At 39.7% G+C, this 23,983-nt stretch overlaps 2 protein-coding genes across 2 annotated transcripts in view; both read left to right on the forward strand.

Moving 5' to 3' along the window:
• The window catches only part of SGCA (sarcoglycan alpha), a 28,922-nt gene extending 9,747 nt beyond the window's left edge, over positions 1-19,175 (forward strand). Inside the window, exons 4-10 of the mRNA XM_087713629.1 lie at positions 1,355-1,427; positions 1,702-1,900; positions 2,426-2,588; positions 2,701-2,909; positions 5,915-5,941; positions 18,310-18,514; positions 18,737-19,175. Of these exons, the coding sequence (XP_087569755.1) occupies positions 1,355-1,427; positions 1,702-1,900; positions 2,426-2,588; positions 2,701-2,909; positions 5,915-5,941; positions 18,310-18,502 (864 nt within the window). The 3' untranslated portion in view covers positions 18,503-18,514; positions 18,737-19,175. The remainder of the gene's footprint in view (positions 1-1,354; positions 1,428-1,701; positions 1,901-2,425; positions 2,589-2,700; positions 2,910-5,914; positions 5,942-18,309; positions 18,515-18,736) is intronic.
• On the forward strand, positions 7,618-8,554 carry LOC148046010 (histone H1.1-like). The gene has a single exon (XM_087713630.1). The coding sequence runs from the start codon at positions 7,758-7,760 to the stop codon at positions 8,412-8,414; it is 657 nt and encodes a 218-aa protein (XP_087569756.1). The 5' UTR covers positions 7,618-7,757; the 3' UTR covers positions 8,415-8,554.
• Positions 19,176-23,983: the final 4,808 nt, after the last annotated feature.

Here is a 23,983-nt window from a genome sequence, read left to right on the forward strand (position 1 = left end):
ACATCTCTGAATCTGGAAAGAGAATGATAGTTTCCAAAATATCACAAGGCTAAAACAGCTACATATGCCTTCCATATCAGGGAGGTAAATAGCTATTCTAGCTATTTCAGAGGCAATCAGCAAGATCAAAAAATATCCGTCTTAATGAGCTTACTGATGAAAATCATGCTAATGTATATATATATACAAGGAATCCTCAACCGCAATTAAGCCCATAATTTTATTGCTAAGCAAAACAATTGTTAAGTAAGTTTTGTCAGATTTTACGATCTTTCTTGCCAGAGTTGTGAATTGAATTACTACAGTTGTTAAGTTAGTAACATGGTTGTTACATTCATCGAGCTTCCCCATTGACACTGCTTGTCAGAAGGTTGCACAAGGTGATCACATGACCCCGGGACACTGTGACCACCATAAATATCAGTCAGTCGCCAACAGAGGTGGGGGTCACATACTGCAATAACCGGTTCGTCCAGCACCAGAAATTTGAGTGTGCGCCTTCCATGGATCCATGTGGCATCAAAAAGCATGGAATTTCTCACAGATGCCTTCTGCACATGTGTGCAACATCAAAAACACAGTGATATAGGATGGGATTGTGCCTGGGCAGGGAGGGTTCCAGGCCCCAACTACTGGTCCACTTGAACTGGTCCGAACCGGCAGCAGCCTATCCCTGGTTGCTAAGCACATGAATTTGTGTGGAAAATGGTCATAAGTCACTTTTTTCAGTGTTGCTTTAAGTTCAAATGGTCACTAAATGAACTATTGTAATTTGAGGATTACCTGTTATATCTGTTTTCAAGATTTGGTAACCTATTTTTTTTCTTTTTAATAAATCTGGTTAATAAGATGTGAGAATCTAACCTTCTTGGTTGCAAGCATTGTAAGGTTTGGTTTTCTGATTCTGAAATGTTTGCTATTACTGTGAAGCCTCATCTCAGATTTCCAAATCGATAGAAGAAAGATTTGCCTTCCGGCATTTGTGTTATTTGGCTTTAGCAACTGTATTTTTTAGAAAATGAGGAGGAAGTAGGGGCAAAATTCAGCAGGTTCTGACATGTTCTGGAGAAACAGTAGCGGAAATTCAGAGATACAGCAAATACCACCTCTGGCTGGCTCCAGAGTAATGTGGGAATGGAGATTTTGCAGAATCCTTCCCCCAGGAGTGGGGAGGGAATGGGGATTTTGCAGTATCCTTTCCCTGCCAGGCCCACAGAACTGTAAAATAATTTGAATGTCACTACTGGGAGTAAGAATTTTCTTTCTTTTCAGGCAATAGATAAATAGATATACAAAAAGAGAGAGAATTAACACCCATACAGTAACCCTGTAACCTGTTGATTCTCTGTTGTAGGTGATGGCCTATAACAGATATACATTTGAGACTGTGAGGCAAACAATGGAAATACGAATTTCATTATCTCCAGGTAAATGGCTCATACGTAATAAAAAATATCTGATAGCTTTAACATAGAAGTGGTCTTTGATTAACTTGGCTTCTAACTTCTAGCTTTAAGTTATGAAAAAAATCCCTTAGTTAACATTACAATATTAATGTCTCTTTGAAAGAAGGCAGGTTGTCTTCTTGCTTAAAGCTGGCAATGTTCAATCTTTTTTAAGCAACATGCTGTGAATCCCTCAGCAATGGGTAGTTCTCACTTGCCTTTCCCTATCTCCCATTTTTCTGTCCTTTACCTAAAGATGGAGATATGCCGTACCAAGCCGACTTCCTTGTGAAGAACTGGGATGTTGAGGAAATGCTTCCAAAAGAAGCCCAAGACCTTTTCCAAGAAGCTGTAGATAGAATGTGGGAGCAAGAAGGCTTGACTGTCATTAATATTACCTCAGCCTTAGACCGGGGGGGCCGTGTACCTTTGCCAATTGAAAACAGGAAAGAAGGGTAAGAAACGTGACCCTGGAAATGACAATCAAAGCACAGTTGCTAAAGTTTTGAGTATCAATTGCTCAAGAAACCGAGGTAAGATTATAGCAGAATTAAGATATTTGATTGGAAGGACTTAATTTACTTCATTTTGTAGATTTCTATCTATGTTTTCCGGCAAGAATTTACAGTCTGAAGTATCGGCACCACCTATATGCTCTCTCTCAAAAACCTTGCGTTTAGCCTCTGGAGCCCTTCTAAAATTTCCCATTGAATTCTAATCATTGAGGTGGTGAATTTATTAAATATAATTGAGTAATCCAACTATGAATAAATTAAATTTTATTGCAATTACATTTAATTCAAGTATAGTTTCTTTCTGCCCTGACTCTGCCCAATTCTTCATCCTGGTCTTATCTATTTATTGAGGTGTGGTCCTCGGTATATCACTCAGTGGCCAAGATTGGATTTCAAGTTTTTTTTTTAAAAGGATGCACACTCCCAGGTCTGTAATCATTAATATGTTCTATGTTTGTCCCACAGGGTTTATGTTAAACTGGGGTCCAAGGATCCATTCACTGCATGCTTAACAGAGGCAAAGTCACCTGACAATCTTTACCGATGCAGATTGGAGCAACAGCCTATCATTACCTGTTATGATCACTTCAGTCCTCAATTCCAAGTTGATTGGTGCAACCTTACTTTGGTGAGAGGATGTGGGAGAAAATTGTGCATTGGAGGGAGAGGGAAAGCAATTAAGGAATCCTGGGATTTAAAGTGTTACCCCTCTTCTCGTTTTTCTTTCTTATATTCCTCAGATAGATCTTACAACTATGAATGATACGGAAATGGTGCTAGTTTATGGAGATGGTGTGCTTGAAGAAGGGACTGAATTTAATCCTCCTGATGATGCTCCTGATAGGATATTTTTCAGTGATTTCTTACTTACTTTCCTTCTTCCATTCCTCTTGGGCTTTCTTATCTTTCTACTCTTGGCCTACATCATGTGCTGTAGACGAGAAGGCGTGTAAGTTGGGCATGCATCCACTAGAGGATGTTATCTGACTTTATTAACATACTTGGGTACATATGAAGTAAATAAGAATGCAAAATACAGAATGACTCAGAGTCTCTCCCTCCCTCCCACCCTCCCTCCCCCCTCCCTCTCTCCCTCCCTCCCTCCCTCCCCCTCTCTCTCCCTCCCTCCCTTCTCCCCTCTCCTTTCTTTTATAAGTATGTTGGGTCGCTCAGTGGTGGTCTTTAAGAACTACTCTCATGTGTGGATGAAGGTGCAAGCAACTTGGTTCACACGTGTAAATTTCAAACTAACCACATTAATTGTATCCTGCCTCCAATATAGTATTTTGCCCAGGCTGCTTGCTTTATCTCAGGAACAAACAGATAAGGTCCCATGGACCTTGGGAAGTGTGGGAGGTGGTGGTGTCAGTGTTAGGTCTCTTGCAGCTGTTCAAGAACTCAGGGTCAATTCTCCACTTGAATCCCCCTCCTTGCCTGGCTGGAAGCTTCCTACAAGAGATCAAATAAAATCTATCCTATTGAATTGTTCTTTCTGGGGTTTGGGCTGCAACGGTTCATGGAAAGGACCTTGAAAAGCAGGAAGAGCTACAGACTGGAGAACCAGTTCAGTAAAAGATATCTCAGCCCACAGAAGGGGGTGGGTGGTGGGACACATTTCAGAAGAGACTTTCTGAAGAATAAAAGTAAAGGAGTGGGGGAGAAGTAGTAATGGCACCTGGAGTTTGCATGTATGTGTGTTTTAAAAATGCAGACAGACACTGTGCACAATTGAAGTCCCACTCTATTTCCCCCAAACCCACCCTCCCTCCCTCCCTCCCTCCCTCCCTCCCTCCCTTCCTTCCTTCCCTCCTTCCTTCCTCCCTCCCTCCCTCCCTCCCTCCCTCTCCCTCCTTCCCTCTCTCCCTCCCTCTCTCCATCTTCTTTCTTTTATAAGTATGTTGGTTTGCATTCAGCGGTGGGATTCACTTATCTTCCCTACCAGTTCGCAAATGGAAGCACCTGTGCATGTGCTTTGCTTGCACGCACCGCATCTGCGCATGTGCTCCACTTCCTGTGCATATTCAGTGCTTGTGCATTACGTTGGAGGGGGAGGGGCCTCACACCGCTTCCACTACTGGTTCGCGCGAACCAGAGAGAACCAGATGAATACCACCTCTGGTTGTTTTTCAGGAAGAAGGTAAGTCTCTCCATTTGATACCACACTGCAACTATCAAGATATATAATCCAGCCTAATAATATTTCCCAGGAGCACAAATCAGAAATTTAAAATCATAGTACAGGTAGTCCTTGACTTCCAATAATTAATCTAGTGATTGTTCGAAACTATAATGGCACTGAAAAAAGTGACTCAGTGACACGGTTTTCACACTTATGACCATTGCAGCATCCCCATGGTCATGTGATCAAAATGACCATTGATGTGTGCCAAGGCCATGTGATTATCTTTTGTAAGCTTCTGACGAGCAAAATCAGTGGGGAAGCCACATTCACTTGTTACTAACTTAACAACTGCAATGATTCACTTAACAACTCTGGCAGTAAGATCATAAAATGGAGCAAAAATTCACGTAACAACTGCCTTGTTTAGTGCCAGAAATTTTGCAGTCATAAGTCAAGGACTATCTGTAAAATAAATTAGAAAATACCAATTCCAACTCTTCATTCTGGGTAGGAGTCACATTAAAACATTAAAGATAAATGTCTGTCCAGCCTCTGTTAGGACTGAATTATATGTAGAAATAAAAATACTTATATCACTTTTTCTCACTTAGCAAAAGAAATTTTGGGCTCACTTGTGGCCATAAGTTAAGACCACAATTGAGCCCAAAATTTCTTTTGCTAAGTGAGACAGTGGTTAAGTGAATTTTGTCCCATTTTATCATTTTTCTTGCCCAGTTGTTAAGTGAATCACTTTAATTGTTAAGTAGTGACACTTTTGTTTAGTGGATCTGGCATCGACTTTGCATGTCAGAAGGTTGTAAAAAAGGATCACATGACCCTTGGACACTGCCACCGTCATAAATATGAACCGTTTTCTAAGTGTTCAAATTTTGATCATGTGACCATGAGAATGCTGCAATGGTCATGTGACAAACATTCATAAATCACTTTTTTCAGTGCAGTTGTAACTTCGAATTGTCGGTAAATGAATGGTTGTAAGTCGAGGACTACCTGCAATTTAAAGAGACGGTCTCTCCTATCTGGGACAGTTCTCCTCTCCATAGTAAACAGCTTTGGAAAGGATACCCATGGAGGAAGAGGGTACTTTCCTCAACTGAATTGATCCTGGTAATCAGTGGCGTAATCAAGGAAGGAGTTCTCCAACAATTTATCGAGCATATTAGTCCCCTTATTAATAACAGTAGCATTTATTTTGGAAAGATCCAGTGGGAAATTGTCTCCCGCTGAGGCTTAATTAATGCCTAAAAAGCCAGAAGCACTAAAGTTGGTTGCAGAGAGAACTGAATCATTTTGCAACTAAAGAAATGTTAATTATCTGCTCATGAAATATTCTCAAATTCTTTTCTCTTTTGAAACAATTTCTTATTATGGACGGATTAAGTCTAGGAGCATTTTTCAAAACATAACAATAGCTTAATAAGCTGTGTTTCTCTTATTGGGTGTGGGAGTAAACTGAGAATATGAAGATGGTTGGTGGGGCCTAAGAAGTTGGGCTTCCACGTAATTTTGGATGCCTGGTGACTATCTAGGCTACTCCCTGCATTTTTCTTTGTAAGATTTTTGAAGTGGTTGATCCTCACCTTCTTCCTAAGATTGAGAGAGAGTGACTGGGTGACCAGAGTCATCCAGCTGGTTTTATATGTGAGGTAGGACAACAACCCGCCATTTCCTGGTTCTTACCATAGAGATTTAAACCACTATGCCAGACTGTCTCTCATAAGGGGATGCTTGCAATTCTCAAAAATATATTACTGAAAAATAAAAATTTGCTTTTTTTCTAATTGCTTTTTCTCTGTTTCTTTGAATTGTAGATACAAGAGGGATCTGAGCACCTCAGAGTAAGTTGCTTTCTTTCTGTCTTTGCTTTTATATATACTTGAATGTAAAAATCTATCAATCATTTGTCTTGTTCAATTGTCACCATTTCCCTTACAACCTCCAGTGTGTTTGCATTTTCAAAATCTCCTTTCATTCTAGCTAAACTTTGTGAATTTGTGCCTTCTACTATATTTGCTTAATAGGGAGGTAACCAATTTTTTCCCTTAAAGTTAAAGCATATGGTCTAGTTTATGATAGTCCATATGGTCTAATCCATAGAGTCAGTCTAAACTATGGATTTCAAACTCGTAACGTCATGTCGTCACGTGGCATATCTAGTGGTGGGATTCAAAACTTTTTACTGGTTCTGTGCAGTGGTGGGTTTCAATTTTTTTTAGAACCTCTTCTGTACGTGTGCCCTGCTTTGTGGGAGTGGATTGCCAGCCATATGTCTGGGTGGGCGTGATCAACTTGTAAAATGTGGTGAAACTCACTTAACAACGCTCTTGCTTAGCAATCAAAATGTTGGCTCAGAAACTCTGGCATTTGAAGCATGCAAGTCTTAAAGCTGTCAAGTTACAAGACCCTTGCACCCCTAACCCTTTAGAAAAAAAAACCCAGGGGTGTTGAAACTTGACAGCTTTAAGACTTGTGGACTTCAACTCCCAGAATTCCTCCTCCAGTCATGTTGGCTCAGGAACTCTGGCATTGAAGTGTGCAAGTCTTAAAGCTGTCAAGTTACAAGACCCTTGAACCCCTAACCCTTTAGAAAAAAACCATAAGGGTATTCAAACTTGACAGCTCTAAGACTTGTGGACTTCAACTCCCAGAATTCCTCCTCTTGTTCTTCATTTTGATGATGTGCAGACGGGCGGGGGGAGGGGAGAGAGCTGGAACCAGTTCTAAATGGCACTGTAGATTTGTGGAACCTGTTCTATAGAACAGGTTAGAACTGGCAGGAACCCACTCCTGTTTCTGTGGTTTGGTGTACATGGCAGGGTAAGGATACTGCAAAATCCCCATTCCCTCCCCACCCCACTAACCTGCTTTCCAGCTCCATTCTCCTATGCAGGGCAACAAAAGAAGACCCAGCCGATCAGCTGGCAGGTTGGGAGGCAGTAATAGACTGACCACACTGATCAGGTGGGAGGCTGGGACGCAGAGAATAGATAGATTGGGTGCCTTAGCCTTAGAGCAAAAATGGCTGCAGGGGGGCCGTGCTGCACTCCTGGTGTCCCATTTTGGACTTAGTGGGTCTCCCTGCAGCCTCCTAGGAGCAAAAGCGGGCCACAGGAGGACTCCTGGAAGGGGAGGGGTGGGGAGGGGTGGTGCCAGCCAGAGATGGTATTTGCAGTTTCTCCAAACTACTCAAAATTTTCACTACCGGTTTACAAGAACCAGTCTGAACTGGCTGAATATGCATCGGTGATGCGTCTGGCCTGCGGGCTGTGAGTTTGACACCCCTGGCTAAACCATTAGCCAGGAGACACACATAGAGACACATAACACAGAGAGAGGAAGGCATCACAGAGTAACTGTGATACCACAATCTACCAAGCTGTTCCCACGGCAACACTTCAATAGTTTCAAGCACTTCCTCCACTGCTCTCATAACTGTGGCAAAGTGGGATGGCCTTGCACAGGAATCCCAACCAACATCTTACTTTCTGTGGCAGCCGGTCAGTCTTGGGGATTCCTGGAAGAACCATCAGAGTAAACTAACGTGGCACTCAGGAGGGAACCTCTACTAATAGGAAGGCACGAAGTGAGCTAAGCCACCTTGAAACGTGGGGTCATGTTGAGGAAAGAACAGGCCAAGCCAAGTTTGAGAAGAAAATGGGCACCATAAGTGAAAAACAGATGACTTTTTCTTTGACTAATGCTGAATCTTCAGAAGAAAGCATTCCTGAACCAATATCAGCCAACATCTTTGCACCAAACCTACTTTTAAATAATGACTTTGATGAACCTCAACCCTCTTCTTCAGGCCTGCACATGAAAACCATATCTAGTCACAAGTCAAAAGATAGAAGCAAGCCTTCTTTTCCCTGGAAATTCCTTCTGCCAAAGCGTGGTGTCTCCAAACTCATCTTCCAAGTGGTGGCTTCCACTGAGAAACGCAGTGGTGTCTCCCTGCAAGCCCTCAAGAAGAGTGTTGCAGCCACTGGCTACAGCCTGGAGAAGCGGACGAACCATTTCAAGAAAGTCTTGAGGGCCTTAGTGGCCAAAGGATTGTTGAGGAAGTTGACTGGGCATGGACTGACAGGCTCCTATGGGATTAGTAAAATAATGTTGAAAGTATTGAGAATAAGAAAGAGAAAAAGCAGGAGGAGGAGGAGGAGGAAGAGAAAGGCAATAGCTATCCTTAACAAAAAGAAACTTGCCAAGCAAAGGAAGAGGAAGAGGAAGAGGAGAAGGTCAAAGAAAGAAAAGGCCAAGCCTGAACAATCTGATCCACCCAATTGTTGTAGTGAGAAGTCAGTGACGACATGAAGTTTCCATAGCTGAAGCTGTGTGTAAGGAAAAAGAAAATAAAGCACCATAATTCAAATGTCTATTGTCCCTATTATTTGAAAAGGGAAGAGTAATGACAAATAAGGTAACATGGGGCAAACCTATAGAAAACTCTGAATGTGTTCTATCCTTTTATATTATGAACATGTGCTGCTTATAAGTAATGTAGAAATGAAAGACATGCTTAATCCTGTTGGATTGTAAACTTGGAGAAATGTTAAGAATGGTTTTATTTGCTTGAATGTTTGTGTGTGTGTGTGTGTACACTATGATAATTTTTTTTCCTTTATATATTGTATGGTAAATACTAGACATGATAAAGAAAGAAAAAGAAAGAAAGAGAAAGAAAGAAAGGGAGGAAAGAAGGAAGAAAAGGAAGGAAGGATGGATGGATGGAAGGAAGGAGTACATGAGGCTACCCTTAAAGAACATTCAGAAGTTTCAACTGGTGCAGAGTGTGGTGTCATGCACAGTCTTTGGGGCTCCTAGAGCAGCCAATGTTACAGCACTGCTTTGAGAGCTGCACTGGCTGCTAGTTTGCTTGGGGATGCAATTTAAGGTGTTGGTTATTACCAATAAAGCCCTTCATGGCACAGGTCCAGGTTATTTGAGGAACCACCCGAACCTATGGGACAGGCCTGCACCACCCATGCCAGCAGAGAGAAATGCTATGGGTCCTATCAAGAAATTCTGGCTAGCAGGGCCCATGAGAAATGCCTTCTCTGATGTAGCCCCAGCCCTTTGGATCATTTTGCCCCATGAGTTTTGCTCCCACCCTCCTGATTGACTATAAGAGCCTGAAAACCTGGCCCTGCCAGTGGGCTTGGAGCCCTAATGGAGGAATATCACACTGGAAGTGATTGTTTGACTAATAGTAGTTCCCACCCACTGCCAACCCCCATAAATTCTCTTCCTCCCAATCTTTAGTTACCACCTGTGTTTCATTGTAATTTTAATATTTTGTATATTTATAGCATATAAAAAATTGTACTTTGACCGAATATATACAGTATTTTGAAATATTTTTTTAAAAGAACTGTGCAGATAAATTATGTTTTGGTTGAAATATTCCCATCTGAATAGGAAGGCAGCTGTTTTGGAAAGTCTGATGTGGCAGAGCTAATGTAAATGATCTACAAAGTAGATCCGGTTTTGCTTCCCAAAGAGTGAGTGTTATTATTTTTCCTTTGGAAGAAAAGTTGTGTAGAAATTGGAAAAGGACAGAAATAATTTTTAATGCAATATTTCAAGACGGATATTTTTTATAGTGGTGGTGGGGACTAGCTGGCACATTTGTAAAGTTGACAGTATGCTATGGGACAATTCATATGAAATAATTGCTCTAGGAGAATTAAATTACTATTTGAAAACAGCTGCATTGTGGGTGTAACCATTCACAATATTGCCATTTCATGGCATATAAACAAGGTTGTTCCTAATGTAGTTCCCAAGATGGATCCCATTGACTCAGGTTAGTGTTATGTTTTGTGGGAGATATATCAAAATACTTCCAAAGGGAGTATTTGAGTATTGGCAACTATCTTGTGTTTTTATGTACACTCCAAAACCATATATACACACCCCATAACCACATATAACCCACAACCTCCCTCCCATAACTATAATTTGCTTTATTTTTCAAAGAAATGATAGAGACATTGTTGAATTTCAAATACAGTGATTGCTTTATTAGTCAAAAAGCTTCTGATGTCATTGTGAAAGATAGCTCAGGCATGTTGGCTTACACCTTGACCTGGCTTGACAAAGCCTGAACAGAAGACATCTTGCTTCTTTTAGAGGGTTTCTTGGCATTTGCCTTCGCCTGCTTCTTGGCAGTTTCTCGGCCTTTCTTAGACTTCTTTTTATTCTTCGTTGAATGTTTGGTCTTCGGACCTTTTCCTTTCATGATTGATAGATTCTTCTTTCCAATGTCAGGATTGATCTTGAATGAACCGGTTGCTCCAGTGCCCTTTACTTGCCAGAGTTGCCCTTTTGCCACCATATTCTTGATCGATCTCAGGAAATAGTGCTTCTTTTTGGTCACGTCATAGCCCATGTTTGCCACAATTTTCTTAAGAGCTTGCACGGAAAGACCAGACTTCTTCTGGGAGCCAGAAACAGCATTGTAGATCATTAAGGAAAGACTGGATGTTGGTGGCTTGGGTCCGATAACTCTTGTTTGAGTGAACTTCCTTCCAATTCTTCTGGAAGACGCGGTGGCTCTTTTCTTGGAACGCTTTCTGCCACCATGCAGCAAAGGATCTGGTGCAGCAGCGGACTCGGAAGGACCCGGAATATCTTGGGAATCTGGACCTTCATCTGCATCTTCCGTTTCTGGAGACTCAGCTATGTCATCAGATGTATCTGGAGCAGGAATCTCAGGAGATGCGCTTGACTCCATCATATTTTTCAAGAAGGGATTTTCTGTCACTTCTCTGTCGGATCAGGGGGATATTTTAGCAGCTTACAGCTCTCTTGCCCTGCTTGAAAGAGAGAGAGAAAAAAAATCAGTTCCTTCCCTCATACTTTTCAGATTTCAGTTGCCTTTCCTACCCTCCTCCTACTGGACTCTATTGTCCACACATGCCTATCACTTCATGGGCATACATTTGCAAATTTCTTAGGTCTGAGGATTCTGTTTTCCCTTCCACAGCTTCACTTTTTCACTCACCCAGTTCTTGCCTTGGTTCTTGAGATTCTAGAACAGATGCTTTTTCTTAAGTGCTTTTCTTTTAAGTTCTATAAGCATATCTAGTACATGTATACATTTATATATATATATATATATATTTTAAAATGGTTGTATGTCTTAGAGGATCTCAAACTGATGGTGCTCAACTGCAAGGCAAATAAATCCTATCCATCTCTCACAAGCACTTTTTGAGTGTTTAGCTCTAACTGGTTGTCAAGACAACATAGGTAGGTTCTCTATGATGTCGAGTTTCTGCACTATGATATCATGAGTGCAGGTACATCCTTGAATCCTCCTCTTTAGTTTTTAAGTATTTTTCCTTCAGGATCTTTAAAATAATAATTAAATGTGAGTATTTTCCTGACAATATTACCACAGTATCCAATAATTAAAACAGGGAAAAATGTGTATTTTGAAACAGGATCAGGATAGATTGGAGAAAATAGGATGTTTAGATCAGATACCTTTCCTCCCACAGTCTGCTACCCCCTTCTTGCCAACTAGCTGTCCCTGTGAGGAACCAAACACAATTGGGGAAGATAATTGGGAAGTCCCATCTCCCCTATATTCTTTCAGAAGCAAACAAAGACACCTCAGTTTGGGGGCTAAATTAAAGGCTTCCATTATCCTGGAGGGAAAATGACATGGTCTCCAAAATAATCTGCGTTATTTTTTTTGAAAGAAGTAAAAAGGAGGTCAGTTCCAGAACAGCTGATCCGTTTGATCAGAGAGTTGCATTGCTAGACCAGCCCCTGCTGCTTTGCAGTAATAGACTTACGTAACTTGGCTTGTTAAGAATAATGAAAGGCCAGTCTTGATGAACTTGGTTAGCTTAATGTTAGATTGGATTTTTGAGCCTTAATATATTGTGCAAACTAAGCCTGTTTAATTAGACTATGGTTCAGTGTTATTAAAGAAAATGGGTTAATTTGGTAACCAAAGTCAAACACAGCTAATGAAATTGGAATAAATTGTTTGAGGAGTGCAGCAGTTTTTGAGTTATTGGAATAGGAGTAAATAGACCTCTATGGCTTGGCTGTACACACTATCCTAGCTTGGCTGTGCTCACTATTGCAATTTAGGGGGAGATTTCCCTATACCTCCATATAGTTCAATTTTGTGCTATTAGGGAAATCTTCATTTGTGTTTTAGCTTCATTTCTTTTAGCCTCTTATTTTTATATATATTATCAAAACAAATCATTTTAATATGACTATTTTTCATTACTTATTGTAGTTTCAAACTGGGAGTATAACTACAAATACATCTACAAATTTATATCGATCAAAGTTTCTACTTTAACTCCACAAGGACAAATCCTGTTATTTCTAAAGTACATTAATGGTGACTTTCAAGACAGCAGGCTAAAGTCCTCTATTATTATTATAGGCTCTGTAGAGTGTAGTGAGATTAAAAGTTCAATTTATAATTAAATACTTATTGAATAATTTGCTTCTCTTAAAAAAAGTTCTATTCCTAAGCCAGAACTAGAACTCGTGGTGAGGAGAGCATGGCTTGCATGAAGAGAAAATTTTATGTCAAAGAAGCAAAGACTACCTTACTAGAAGAAGGCAAAGGGAGCTGCCCTAACTTTGACTTTAACATTACATCAAATATTAAACAGCAAGAGAACCTGCTTGTTGAATTAAGCTGCTTGCAAGATTATTTTTGGAATGGACCACCAAAGGAAAGACGTAACTAAGTAATAGCCCACTCAGTAGTATAAAAGAATGCTGAGGAAGCAATAAGACAAGGCTGAAAAACAACAAGAAATTCTACTCCTTCTACCACCTGTAATTCTCACTAAGTTGTAAGTACTCCCTTGCTTAAGAACAAGTGGACCTCCTACCTCAAGAAAGGAAGACTCTGCTTCTTCTCTCAATAGGGTTGAAAAAGAAAGGATCAGCTTCCTCTTTATAAGGATCCTTGTAGCTCCGCCTTCCACAATTACAAGACACAGGTGAAGTGGGTGGGGGGGGATGTAAAGGAAAAGTCATCCAATCCATCATGCTATACATACTGTTCTAAAGTCACTAGGAGAACTTTGTTTACACACGGGTTCTACAGTTGTAGTTATTTTTACTTCTCCGAATAATATTCAATCCAAACCTGATAAACATATGTACAGTAGTGGCCAAAATGGTGGAATTTTTTGTGTGTGGGTGGAGTGTATTTTTTAGGTTTGATGGCTAATAAATCCACTTTTTGGCGTACCATAACATTATATATCAATGGAAAAATAATTTAATCAAGAATGTAATGCAATATCTTTTATGAAGGATTTGCTATTAGAATAGCAGTTATAAAAAGAAAAGTGAAACCCATAGAAAAAACAAGATATACAAAAATTATAACCATAGAAAAAATGAGATATACTAAAATTATCACCATGTCAGTTAATACTTAGTTGGGTAACCTTTACCATGAATTATGGCCTTACAACGTCTTCCCATGAAGGGAACTAAGTCTTTTAATTCTGGAGCTGAAACCAAGATTGAATGATTGCTTCTGGATTTTATTGTTGACTATATTTGGTTATAATTTTCCATAGAATACAGATAACTAAACCAACTTCATTCTTCATTAAAGTATCTTTCCATTGATTTAAACCTTTATGGTATTACTACAAAATAAAGTGGTATTATTAGCCATCAAACCTCAAAAATACACCCCCCTCAAAAAAAAAAGGTTTCCACAATTTTGACCACTACTGTAGGTTCTGATAATATCTAGTGAATGGTATTATTTTTATTAACAGACTCTATAACAACTACTAATGTGGGGTGTGCTAATAAAAATAAACCCACATTGACTTTTAATAAACCCTACATTACAGAGTGTTTCAAAAGAACCAGGTTCTGTTGCCTATCCCTTTCAATGCCTTGCTTGCTAGGGATCTTGCACAATCCTATTCCTAAATTAGGATTGTCATCCCAAACATATAGATGTGGATAAGCATCATTTTTTAACCTAGCTCTTTGGGGTTTAAAAGATTTTGTCTTCTCTTTAATTCCTTTCCAGAATTTTTAGACACCTCAATTCACCCCCCCCCCCCTCATATTCAGCTACATTCTCCACATTTGTTTATGGATGCAGCTTTCTGCAAAGAACAGAAGAAAATTATCACAGAAGCCACTATTCTGGTACAGTGAGAATGCAATTACTCTTTCCTCTCTCATAGTGACTCATGATGCTCAACTAAAAGATCTCCAGAATGGTCTCCAGATTTTAGACCAACAAACCTCAACATTGATATCTCTTATCCCTTGGCTGGACTTAAGTGAGAACAGCCTGGACAAGAGATAATCCCCTACCCTAACCACTTACAGTCAGGTAGGTTATGTAGGAAAATTAGGTAGGTTACGGTTAGATTAGATAGAGAGCCCTAACACATTCCATGTGCCTTCAGCGTTTAGTCATGCTAGGCAGATGACCTCGAAGACATCTTCGGACAGTGCCTGTTCTTTGGAGATGAGCACCGCTCCCTATAGTCGGGAATGACTAGCACACATGTGTGAGGGGAACCTTTACCTTTACCTAACTGCTTAAGGCAACTCCATGAGAGGAAAACTATTCTAGTGAATTTACAATTTTACATCTACATCATGACCCAGCCAGGAATATACTCTCCAAAGGCAGAATTTCTTGCGCCTCCAATGCAAACCTAGATAAGGATTTTGATACACAAATGAAGTTGCTGGATAATGATGAATCATCATCTCACCTATTTGGAGGAAAGCTACTAGCTCCATCCCTAGATCATGGCTTAGATTCTACTTTAATACAAGAAAAGGATGTTAATGGCTTAGTCCCTCCTAATCAAGCTTGTATAAACCCATTATCACTGTCAAGATTGGACAAAGCTACCAGCCACGAAAATATGAGGAAGGGACCATTTAACATTCAGAAGCTGCTTTTATATGATTTAGAAGAGAGGAAACATTGAATCTCAAGGGATGCAACTACAAGGAGGGAGCAGGTTTCTGTACCCCAAACAGAATATATCATATCAGAAAATTGGTTGTCAGGCTTGCTTTCAGGGCCGTATAGAGGACTGACATGAGAGCCAAGAGAACCAAGTCACTCTGATTAGTTGGAGTGGGACTAACTGGCTGTCCAAATGCAGAAATGCTACCTTCACGAGCTTTATAACTACATTTGATGTCATCTTGCCACAAGAAACCTGGTTTCAACAGCCCTGACATTAAAGGGATATATAGCTTACTCTCTTAAATGTGTAGCAAGGTAAGGTAGAGACAAGCCTAAAGGGAATTCTAGGTATATTGTTAACCAGCAGCATGAATATAACAACTCAGGAACCTATGCCATTTGAATACTATGCTATGTCAGTAGAGATTCAATTAGGATCCTGCACTCTGGTGATAGTCAAGGTATATTTCCCACCTTTAAGAAGAAAATAGGCAGTCAGCAGCTTGTGGAATGTTACTTGAACAATGTATTTAATGCATTCCTATTGTGTATATATTGATAGGGGGAGATTTGGATTCTAGACTTGGACTTGACGATGAAACTCTGTATATGCACAATATAATCCTGATCAACTTAGTTTAGAATTTGACTTTCTCCCTACGTGCATGGAAAATAAAGGATCCAAAAGCAAACTTTGCAGGCTTATGCCTGGCCCAAAGAACTAACAGGCTGAATCTTTCCATCTTAAATGGCAGAGCTTATGCATTGGAATGGATCCAAGAGTAACCATATAAACTATGATTCTTTTAAAGTTTGACAAACCTCCCCCCCCCCACCAAAGTTGATTGTGATCATTTCCCATTTATTCAATGCTTGAGAGGTCCTTGGTGCTCTCTAAACTTGATTGTTTCAGTACTAGGTGACATCATCAGTGCTGGTAAGAAGTGGGGTTTGTTCTCAGTTTATATTCTAATAATTTTCCTTGTGTATGTTGGTAGGGATGGTCTCAGAGTTTCTTTGGTTGGGCATTTTACTGTCAGCTTGCTTGGCAATTCCTTGATTGATAGTTTAGTTCTTGATTGCTGGTCTAATGTTAATCTTGGAGTTCATCTAAGCTCATCTGGGTGTTAATTGTTAATGGGGAGATATCTTGGTCTTTTTTTTTACTCCCTTTTTGGTTTGCTGGTTTCTTTTTTCATAGTATATAGATTTTGTTTATGTCTATGTGTGTATTGAGATTAATTTGTCAGAGTGCCAGGCTTCTAGAAATTCCCTAGTGTTTTTGGATTTGGCTTGGTCTATGATGGTCACAGTTTCCACTTTGAAACAATGGTTAAATCTGTCCATATGTTGTGAAGTTAAAGAGTTTTAACATGTCTTCTGGCTGCTGTTTGGTGTTCATGGATGTGTTCTGCCAATCTTCTGCTTGTTTGCCCTCGGAAGTGGCTTTTGCGGTTGTTACACTCTACGTTGTAGATGATTCCTGTTTTGTCTTCTGAGACTGCTGGGTCTTTTGATTTATTTAGAATATTTTGAAGGCCTTTAGTTGGCTTGCGTGCTATACTGATTCCATGGGATTCTAAACCATAAAAAGAATAACACTGCCATACATAAAGAGCATTTCAGAAGCCACCTATAGGCTTCTACAATTGCATGGAATCAGAGTAGCACACAAATGAACTCAAGCCCTTCAAAACATTCTAGGTACATCAAAAGACTCAGCAGCCCCAGATCAAACTAACAATCAGCATCCAGATGAGCATAGATGAACTCCAAGATTAACATTAGACCAAGCAAGCCGGAAGTAAAATGTCCAACCAAAGAAACTCCAAGACCGCCCCCACCAACACAGACAAGGAAAACTATTAGAATATAAACTGAGAACAAACCCCACTTCTTACTAGCACTGATGATGTCACCTAGTTTGGGTACTGAAATGTCTGTGGACATCTCAAGCATAGAATAAGTGGGAAATGACCACTATCAACTTTGGGATGAGGAAAAAACTTTATAATAGAGCCAAGAAGCTAAAAATTTCCAAATACAATTGCATAGTTTATAAAGCTACTCTTGGACCCATTCCAATACATAAGCTCTACAAGTTGGCCTGATTTAAGGGACCCATTTAAGATGCTATTCTTTTATTATACAAGTAGAAATCAATATATACCTGCAGCCATCAAATGTGGGTAGTACTATTCAGCTTCCCATGATGGATAGTCAGATATGTATCTTGGCACCAGTCACACACCTTGATACGCTCCACCAGAGGAGGTCCTTTGTCTTAGTCCGATGCAATATCTTACCTACAGTACTATCTGGAAGATACAAAAAGATAGCATTACTCTTTATGAGTATGCCTTTGTGACTCAGGACAGCAGGAAACTATTGAACATGTTCTTTGTACTGCCAGTTTCCACAGCATTCCAAAACACTTTTAATTGCCCCATTCCTGAGTAGTAGTAATGGGATATAATGACTAGCAGTAAAAGCAATTCTTATTTTCTGAAATTACATGTAGTCCATAACTTACAACCATTCATTTAGTGACTGTCCAAAGTTACAATGGCACTGACTTATAACAGTTTTTCACACTTATGACCATTGCAGCACCCCCATGGTCACATGATAAAAACTCAGACACTTGGCGACTGACTCATATTTATGACGGTTGCAGAGTCCAAGTGTCAGAAGATCATTTGTGATCTTCTGACAAGCAAAGTCAGTGAGGGAAAGACGGATTCACTTAACAATATTAATTTATGTTACTAACTTAACGACTGCAGCGATTCACATAACTGTGGGAAAAAGGTCATAAAATGTGGCAAAACTCACTTAACAACTACCTTACTTAGCAAAATTAATTTTGGGCTCCCTTGTAGTATTAAATCGAGGATTACCTATAATACTAATTTCCAGGTATACAAAACTAGACAGGGAATAATTAAGAGCATTTGAACTTGTTTGAGTAGAGAGCAGTTTTGCTTCCCTATGATCCACTGGTCTTTTTTTTTTTAACGCCATGGTCTGTATTGTATCTTCCTCAGATTTGTCTGGAGCTCTATAATTCTACATTTTAGGTTAGTTTTAACTAATAAGAATGAAGCATGTTTTTCTGTGTATGGTTCGTTTAGTTTTGGATGTCCTGGTTAATTTGAAAACTATTTTTTTCTTTTCTTTCTTTCTTGCTGGTTAATGACCGTGATGCAGTTATTTGATTTGATTTAGTTCCATTTATTTCTTCTCCTGCAGCATCCAAATGGTGCATCATCACACAATCCATGACAATACAGAGGAACTGAGGGAGATGGCTGGTACTCGGGATGTGCCCCGTCCCCTCTCTACTTTGCCCATGTTTAATATCCGCACAGGCGAGAAAACAAATCCCATGCAAAATAACCGCTATGACAGTGCCCAGGTGCCTCTCATCTTGGCTCAACAATGAATAAATGATCAGGTTTGTATCATCTCTTTGAATCTGCCTGCCCATAACTCCAGCCATTTGAGTGGACAGAAGGGGTACAGGTGTGATTCTAGGCAAAGAAACCAGATAGCATAATGCAAAATCTATATGTAGCAATTCTATCACTCTCCCCTTCCCCTAGATAAAAAAAAGAGGAAACTTAGTATTATCAAGTTGCATTTTAAACTATGGGTTGTTATTGTTTTTTCTCAACAGGCCATTTTCACTGAGAAGGGTTTTTCCATCAAAGATGTTTCTCAGGATTGAGACAACTGTTGACAAACCTTGGCATGAGAGATCTGAGTTTATTGCAGTGTTTTATGTTGATAATAGTGAAGCTTGGAAATGAATGACGTGTGTTTGTTCGGTAATTCTTGGTCTAAGTTTGTAGGGTGGGTTTTGAGTCCTTTTGTTTCTACATATTCAATGGATGGGATATATTTAAGGTTAGTATAATAATCCTCTGTGTTGGAGATGCCCAGCCTTCCACACAACTATATTTTCTGAACTTCTTGCCAAAAGCAGTCAGAGTTAATATGTGTTTGATATGATACAGAATACACAATTTTCCTCTCCTCTTGTAACTTGGCATGATAAATGATAAACTCTTTTTCCTGTATTTTGCTTTCCTCAGTGAATAAATTGGCAAAACCTGGGTTTCTTTATAAATAATATTTATATTCACACATACATAACCATCACATTATACCGTTTTGAATAAACAGCAGTGTACAAAATACAGAAAACAAGAAGTACCATGCAAAAAAAAAAAAAAAAAAGACATGAGACAAGAAAAGAGAGAACTAAATTTAATGGAAATAAGGATTCATTGTAACTCTTTTTTTCCTATCCTTGGGAACTATTTTTTACAAATTATAAATCACTTTGAGATCTTTTAGTTGGGATTAGTATAAAATGATTTAAATAAAAAAAAATATCCATGCATATTATCCTTACTTCCACCATGACATCATACTGATTCATGTACTATCTTTTGTTCTTGAATCTTCTTTCCTTTCTCTTTTCAGGAGTCTAATAGCAATAGCAATAGCACTTAGATTTATATACCACTTCACAGTGCTTTACAGCCCTCTCTAAGTGATTTACAGAATCAGCATATTGCCCTCAACAATATGGATCCTCACTTATAGACTTCGGAAGGATGGAAGGCTTAGTCAACGTTGAGTCTGGTGGGATTTGAACTGCCAAATTGCAGGCAGCTAGTAGTCAGCAGAAGTAGCCTGCAGTACTGCACTCTAACTGCTGTGCCACTGCGGCTAATCAAGTCTTATTAAGCCACTTGTAATTATTCTACTGTCTCTCACTCCATTCACTCATTTCTTTTGCATCTTATTCTTTCTCTCTGCATAAGCAAATCACCCCATATTGATACTATTAGTTTCATTGTGATATCTCATTTTTATATGCAATTCATGATTGCTCATCATCTAGTTATCCTTGACCCTACCTCTTTTTGTTTCACAGTGTGTATTTCTTAGGTAACCCTTTCCCGAGATACCAAATTTAGCTTCCATATAACAAAGTGAGCAGAAGCATGCTCTTATATGTAGTAATCTTTGCTATTTTCAACAAATGTTGATGTTATATACTACCCATTCCTTTTCTATGAGCCATGATATGTTTGGAAGATATATTGAAATATTATTTCACCTGAAGGGAAAATATTATACAGAAGTTTACTAAAGTTTGCTCTGTACACCTAAGCAAGAAATACAGTAGTCAAGATAACAGCTGCACTTCAGTCTTCAAAGGCTCAGCTTAATGGGTATACGTTCCCATAGCTCATTTCAGACCTTTAGACATACTGTAGGTTTGTTATTTATGCTTACTGGTTACTATCAAGGACATCATTGGAGCAACATGCTTTTTGAATGTTCAGAACAATTGCTTTCTCACTGCAAAAATGAGTACTGGGAAGTCTTCAATTTACAACCTTTCATTTAGTCACTGTTCGAAGTCACAGCTCCACTGAAAAAAATGACTTAGAAATGGTTCCCATAGTTATGATCACCACATGGCGATCGCTTGATTCACTTAACTGCAGTGATTTGCTTAACAACAAGGGCAAAAAAAGGTCGTAAAGTTAATAACTATCTTTCTTAGCAACAGAAATTCTGGTTCCAATTGTGGTCATACCTCAAGGTCTATAAGTTGTTAAGTTAGTGACATGGTGTTAAGTGAATCTGGCTTCCCCATTGACTTTGCTTGTCAGGAGCTCACAAAAGGTGATCACATACACACATCATAAATAAATTTGAGCTGCTGCAGATGTTCTTCCAGTCTGAGTGTTCTTCACTTATCCAACTGTTCAGTGGGAAGTGGGAGACAAAATAGAATGGTTCCATGGGTAGATGTGATATTTCAGCAGCATTTAGCATTTGTATTTATATCATTGTTAAATTATTAAATGTCCCTTTCCACATTCAGTAAAAAGTTTGATGTCTGGCATTATTTGGATTAATTGCCCTTGGGAAGAAAGCATTGAATTCTTAACCCATTTTGTATATATAAAAAAGCTTGAGAATCCAATTTTATTTACCGTATTTTTTGGAGCATAAGACACACCTTTTTCCCCTCAAAAGAGAGGCTGAAAATTTGGGTGCATCTTTTTTTTTTTTGACAAACAACAGGCCCATTTTCGTGAAAAAGGAGCCGTTTTTTGCTCATCACCCCCCCCCCAGGAGCACTCTACGAGCCTCCTAAGGGCTAGTCATGCCCTTTTTTTGGAAAAAAAGGAGGGGCTATTTTCATGAAAAACAGGCCGTTTTTTGCTCATTTTTGCCTTTTCCCCTCCAGAGCACTCTATAAGCCTCCTAAGGGCTATTTTTTTTGGGGGGGGGGAGAGCCAATTTTTGCAAAAAACAGGCCGTTTTTGATAGGTTTGCAGACTGCAAAAACTTTTTATTTTTAATTTTTCTCTTCAAAACTTTGCTGTGTCTTATACTCCGGTGCGTCTTATTCTCTGAAAAATATGGTATATCAACATTACTAGCAGCCTATCCAATAGTATATCCATGCAGATTTCTAACTAGTTCCTCTTGTGCACATGTATGACTTAAAAATGATTTGTGCAACATAGTCTTCTTATGTATTGTAGTTAGATTCATGGAATGAGACAAATTATATAAGCCAGTCGCAATGATCAAAACATATTAGACGAGCTGGTTGGAAATATTTGGACAAATAAAATTAAAAGACAGTGACTTCATCATCATTCTCACTATCATCCTGCCCTTTGTCAGAATTCTTCCCCTGCTAGGATGTATTTTCTAAACATCTGTTCTCCTAATGTCACTAGTGATTAATAAGATTAAAAAATGCAAAAAAATCAGTGCCTTTGAAGTTGCATCACCAATACAGCACACCTTCAAGTCTTTGCATGCACTTTTGATCTTAATGGAACTGAGCTGCATCTTAATTTCTTTAAGAGGATTGACACTTTTGATCTTAATGGCCACTTAGAACATGTTGCAAGAAAAAAAACCCAAAATGAAAGCAAAGGGAATCAATGCTACAATATTTCAGGTAGTCCTCGACTTACAACAGTTCACTTAGTGACTGTTTGAGGTTACAACGGCACTGAAAAAAGTGACTTATGACCATTTCCCACACTTATGACCATTGCAGCATCTCCATGGTCATGGAATTTACATTCGGATGCTTGACAACTGAATCACAGTTATGGCGGTTGCAGTCTCCCGGGTCCGGGGATCACCTTTTACAACCTTCTGATAAGCAAAGTCAATGAGGAAATTTGTGTTTTCCCCAAAACAAGACCTACCTAAAAATAAGCCCTAGCTTGATTTTTACAAGGTTGCTCAATATAAACCTTACCTCCAAAATAAGCCCCAGTTAAGATCCTGCCCACTCTGTTGCACCTGGTTGCACAGGGTGGGGCGAGGCACATGGGTAAAAGCAAGTTAGGGTGGGGATGCGGGTGGTGGAGCTGCTTACCTTAGGAGATTTGCAGCCAGGCTTCGCACACCTCGACACCTGCCTCACCTGCCTCACCTTGCCATCCCACTTCTGTGATTGCTTGCCACTGTTTGCACATGTCGCCGCTGGCCTCTGTTTCGCTGTCAGAGGCCCCCAGGAAAGGGTTCTGCAGCCAATAAACAAGCTCCAGATTGATGTGCACAGTGCCCCCAGACCCCCGTTTTGCCTTCATAGGCGCCATCAGAGTTCATTTCTTGGCTTCAGAGGCTGAGATATTGTCGGAATATGTTTGCACCATGGATAGATACAAATAAGGTTTGAAAGGAGAGAAAAAGGAGAGGAAAAAAATTATGGAGAGAAGTTACATAATTTAACTGAAGCATGTGCTGGTCTCCAGAAAGATGGTGGGGGTACAATGGTTCAGTGGTTAAAGATGCTGAACCTATCAGCTGGTGAGAGCCCAGGTTTGAGGCCCAGGTTCAGTGTAACAGGGTGAGATCCTGCTACATGCTCCAGTTCCTGCCTACCTAACTGTTTGAAAGCATGCAAATGCAAGTAGGTAAATAGGTACCACTATGATGGGAAGGTAACAGTGTTCCATGCACCTTGGCATATAGTCATACTGACAAAATGACCACATAAATTGTCTTTGGGCAATGCTGGCTCTCTCCGCCAAGAAATGGAAATGAGCATTGTGTCCTAGAGTCAGACACAATTGAATGGAAACCTTTACCTTTTTAGAAAGATGATGATATAATAAAAAGCATCCCGCCAATGGCACTTCTCCAAAGACATTGTTCTGACCTCTTCTTTATTCTCTTGCATTTTCATGCTATTGCTTGAATGTCTTTGGACCCTGTTCCCTGAAGATTTGAAGTAAAATTGGTCAACTGAGTAGCAGAAAAATGGGTTCAACAGCCCACATCTTGTCTTTTGCCATCTTTGTTTCCTTGCTGTGTTTTATTTTGCAATAAATGAAGTGGGGGCGAGGTGGGGCAGGGCAGGGGGGAGGGGGAGGAGAGATAACTGTAGGGGGAAGGAGCCAGGGATGGGTTCCTGCCAGTTCTAACCTCTTCTATAGAAGAGGTTCCAGAAATCTACAGTGCCGTTTAGAACTGGTTCCAGGTCCCTCCCCCCACCTGTCCACATATCATCAAGATGAAGAACAAGAGGAGGAGTTCTGGGAGTTGAAGTCCACAAGTCTTAAAGCTGTCAAGTTTTTTTTCTAAAGGGTTAGGGGTGCAAGGGTCTTGTAACTTGACAGCTTTAAGACTTGCATGCTTCAAATGCCAGAGTTTCTGAGACAACATTTTGGTTGCTAAGCAAGAGTGTTGTTAAGTGAGTTTCACCACATTTTACAAGTTGGCCATGCCAACCCAGTCACATGGCTGGCAAGCCACTCCCACTTGGTCACATGGCTGGCAAGCCACACCCACAAAGCAAGCCACACCTACAGAAGAGGTTCTAAAAAAATTTGAAACCCACCACTGGAAGGAGTCATCAATT

Source organism: Thamnophis sirtalis, unplaced genomic scaffold (genome assembly GCF_051295495.1).
Source record: "Thamnophis sirtalis isolate CommonGarterSnake01/CBP01778 unplaced genomic scaffold, rThaSir2_p1.2 scaffold_4, whole genome shotgun sequence".
NCBI classification, from domain to species: Eukaryota; Metazoa; Chordata; class Lepidosauria; order Squamata; family Natricidae; genus Thamnophis; species Thamnophis sirtalis.

Excerpts from the sequence above, each read along its gene's own strand:
- LOC148046010 (XM_087713630.1), top strand. The coding sequence starts at position 7,758 with ATGGGCACCATAAGTGAAAAACAGATGACTTTTTCTTTGACTAATGCT.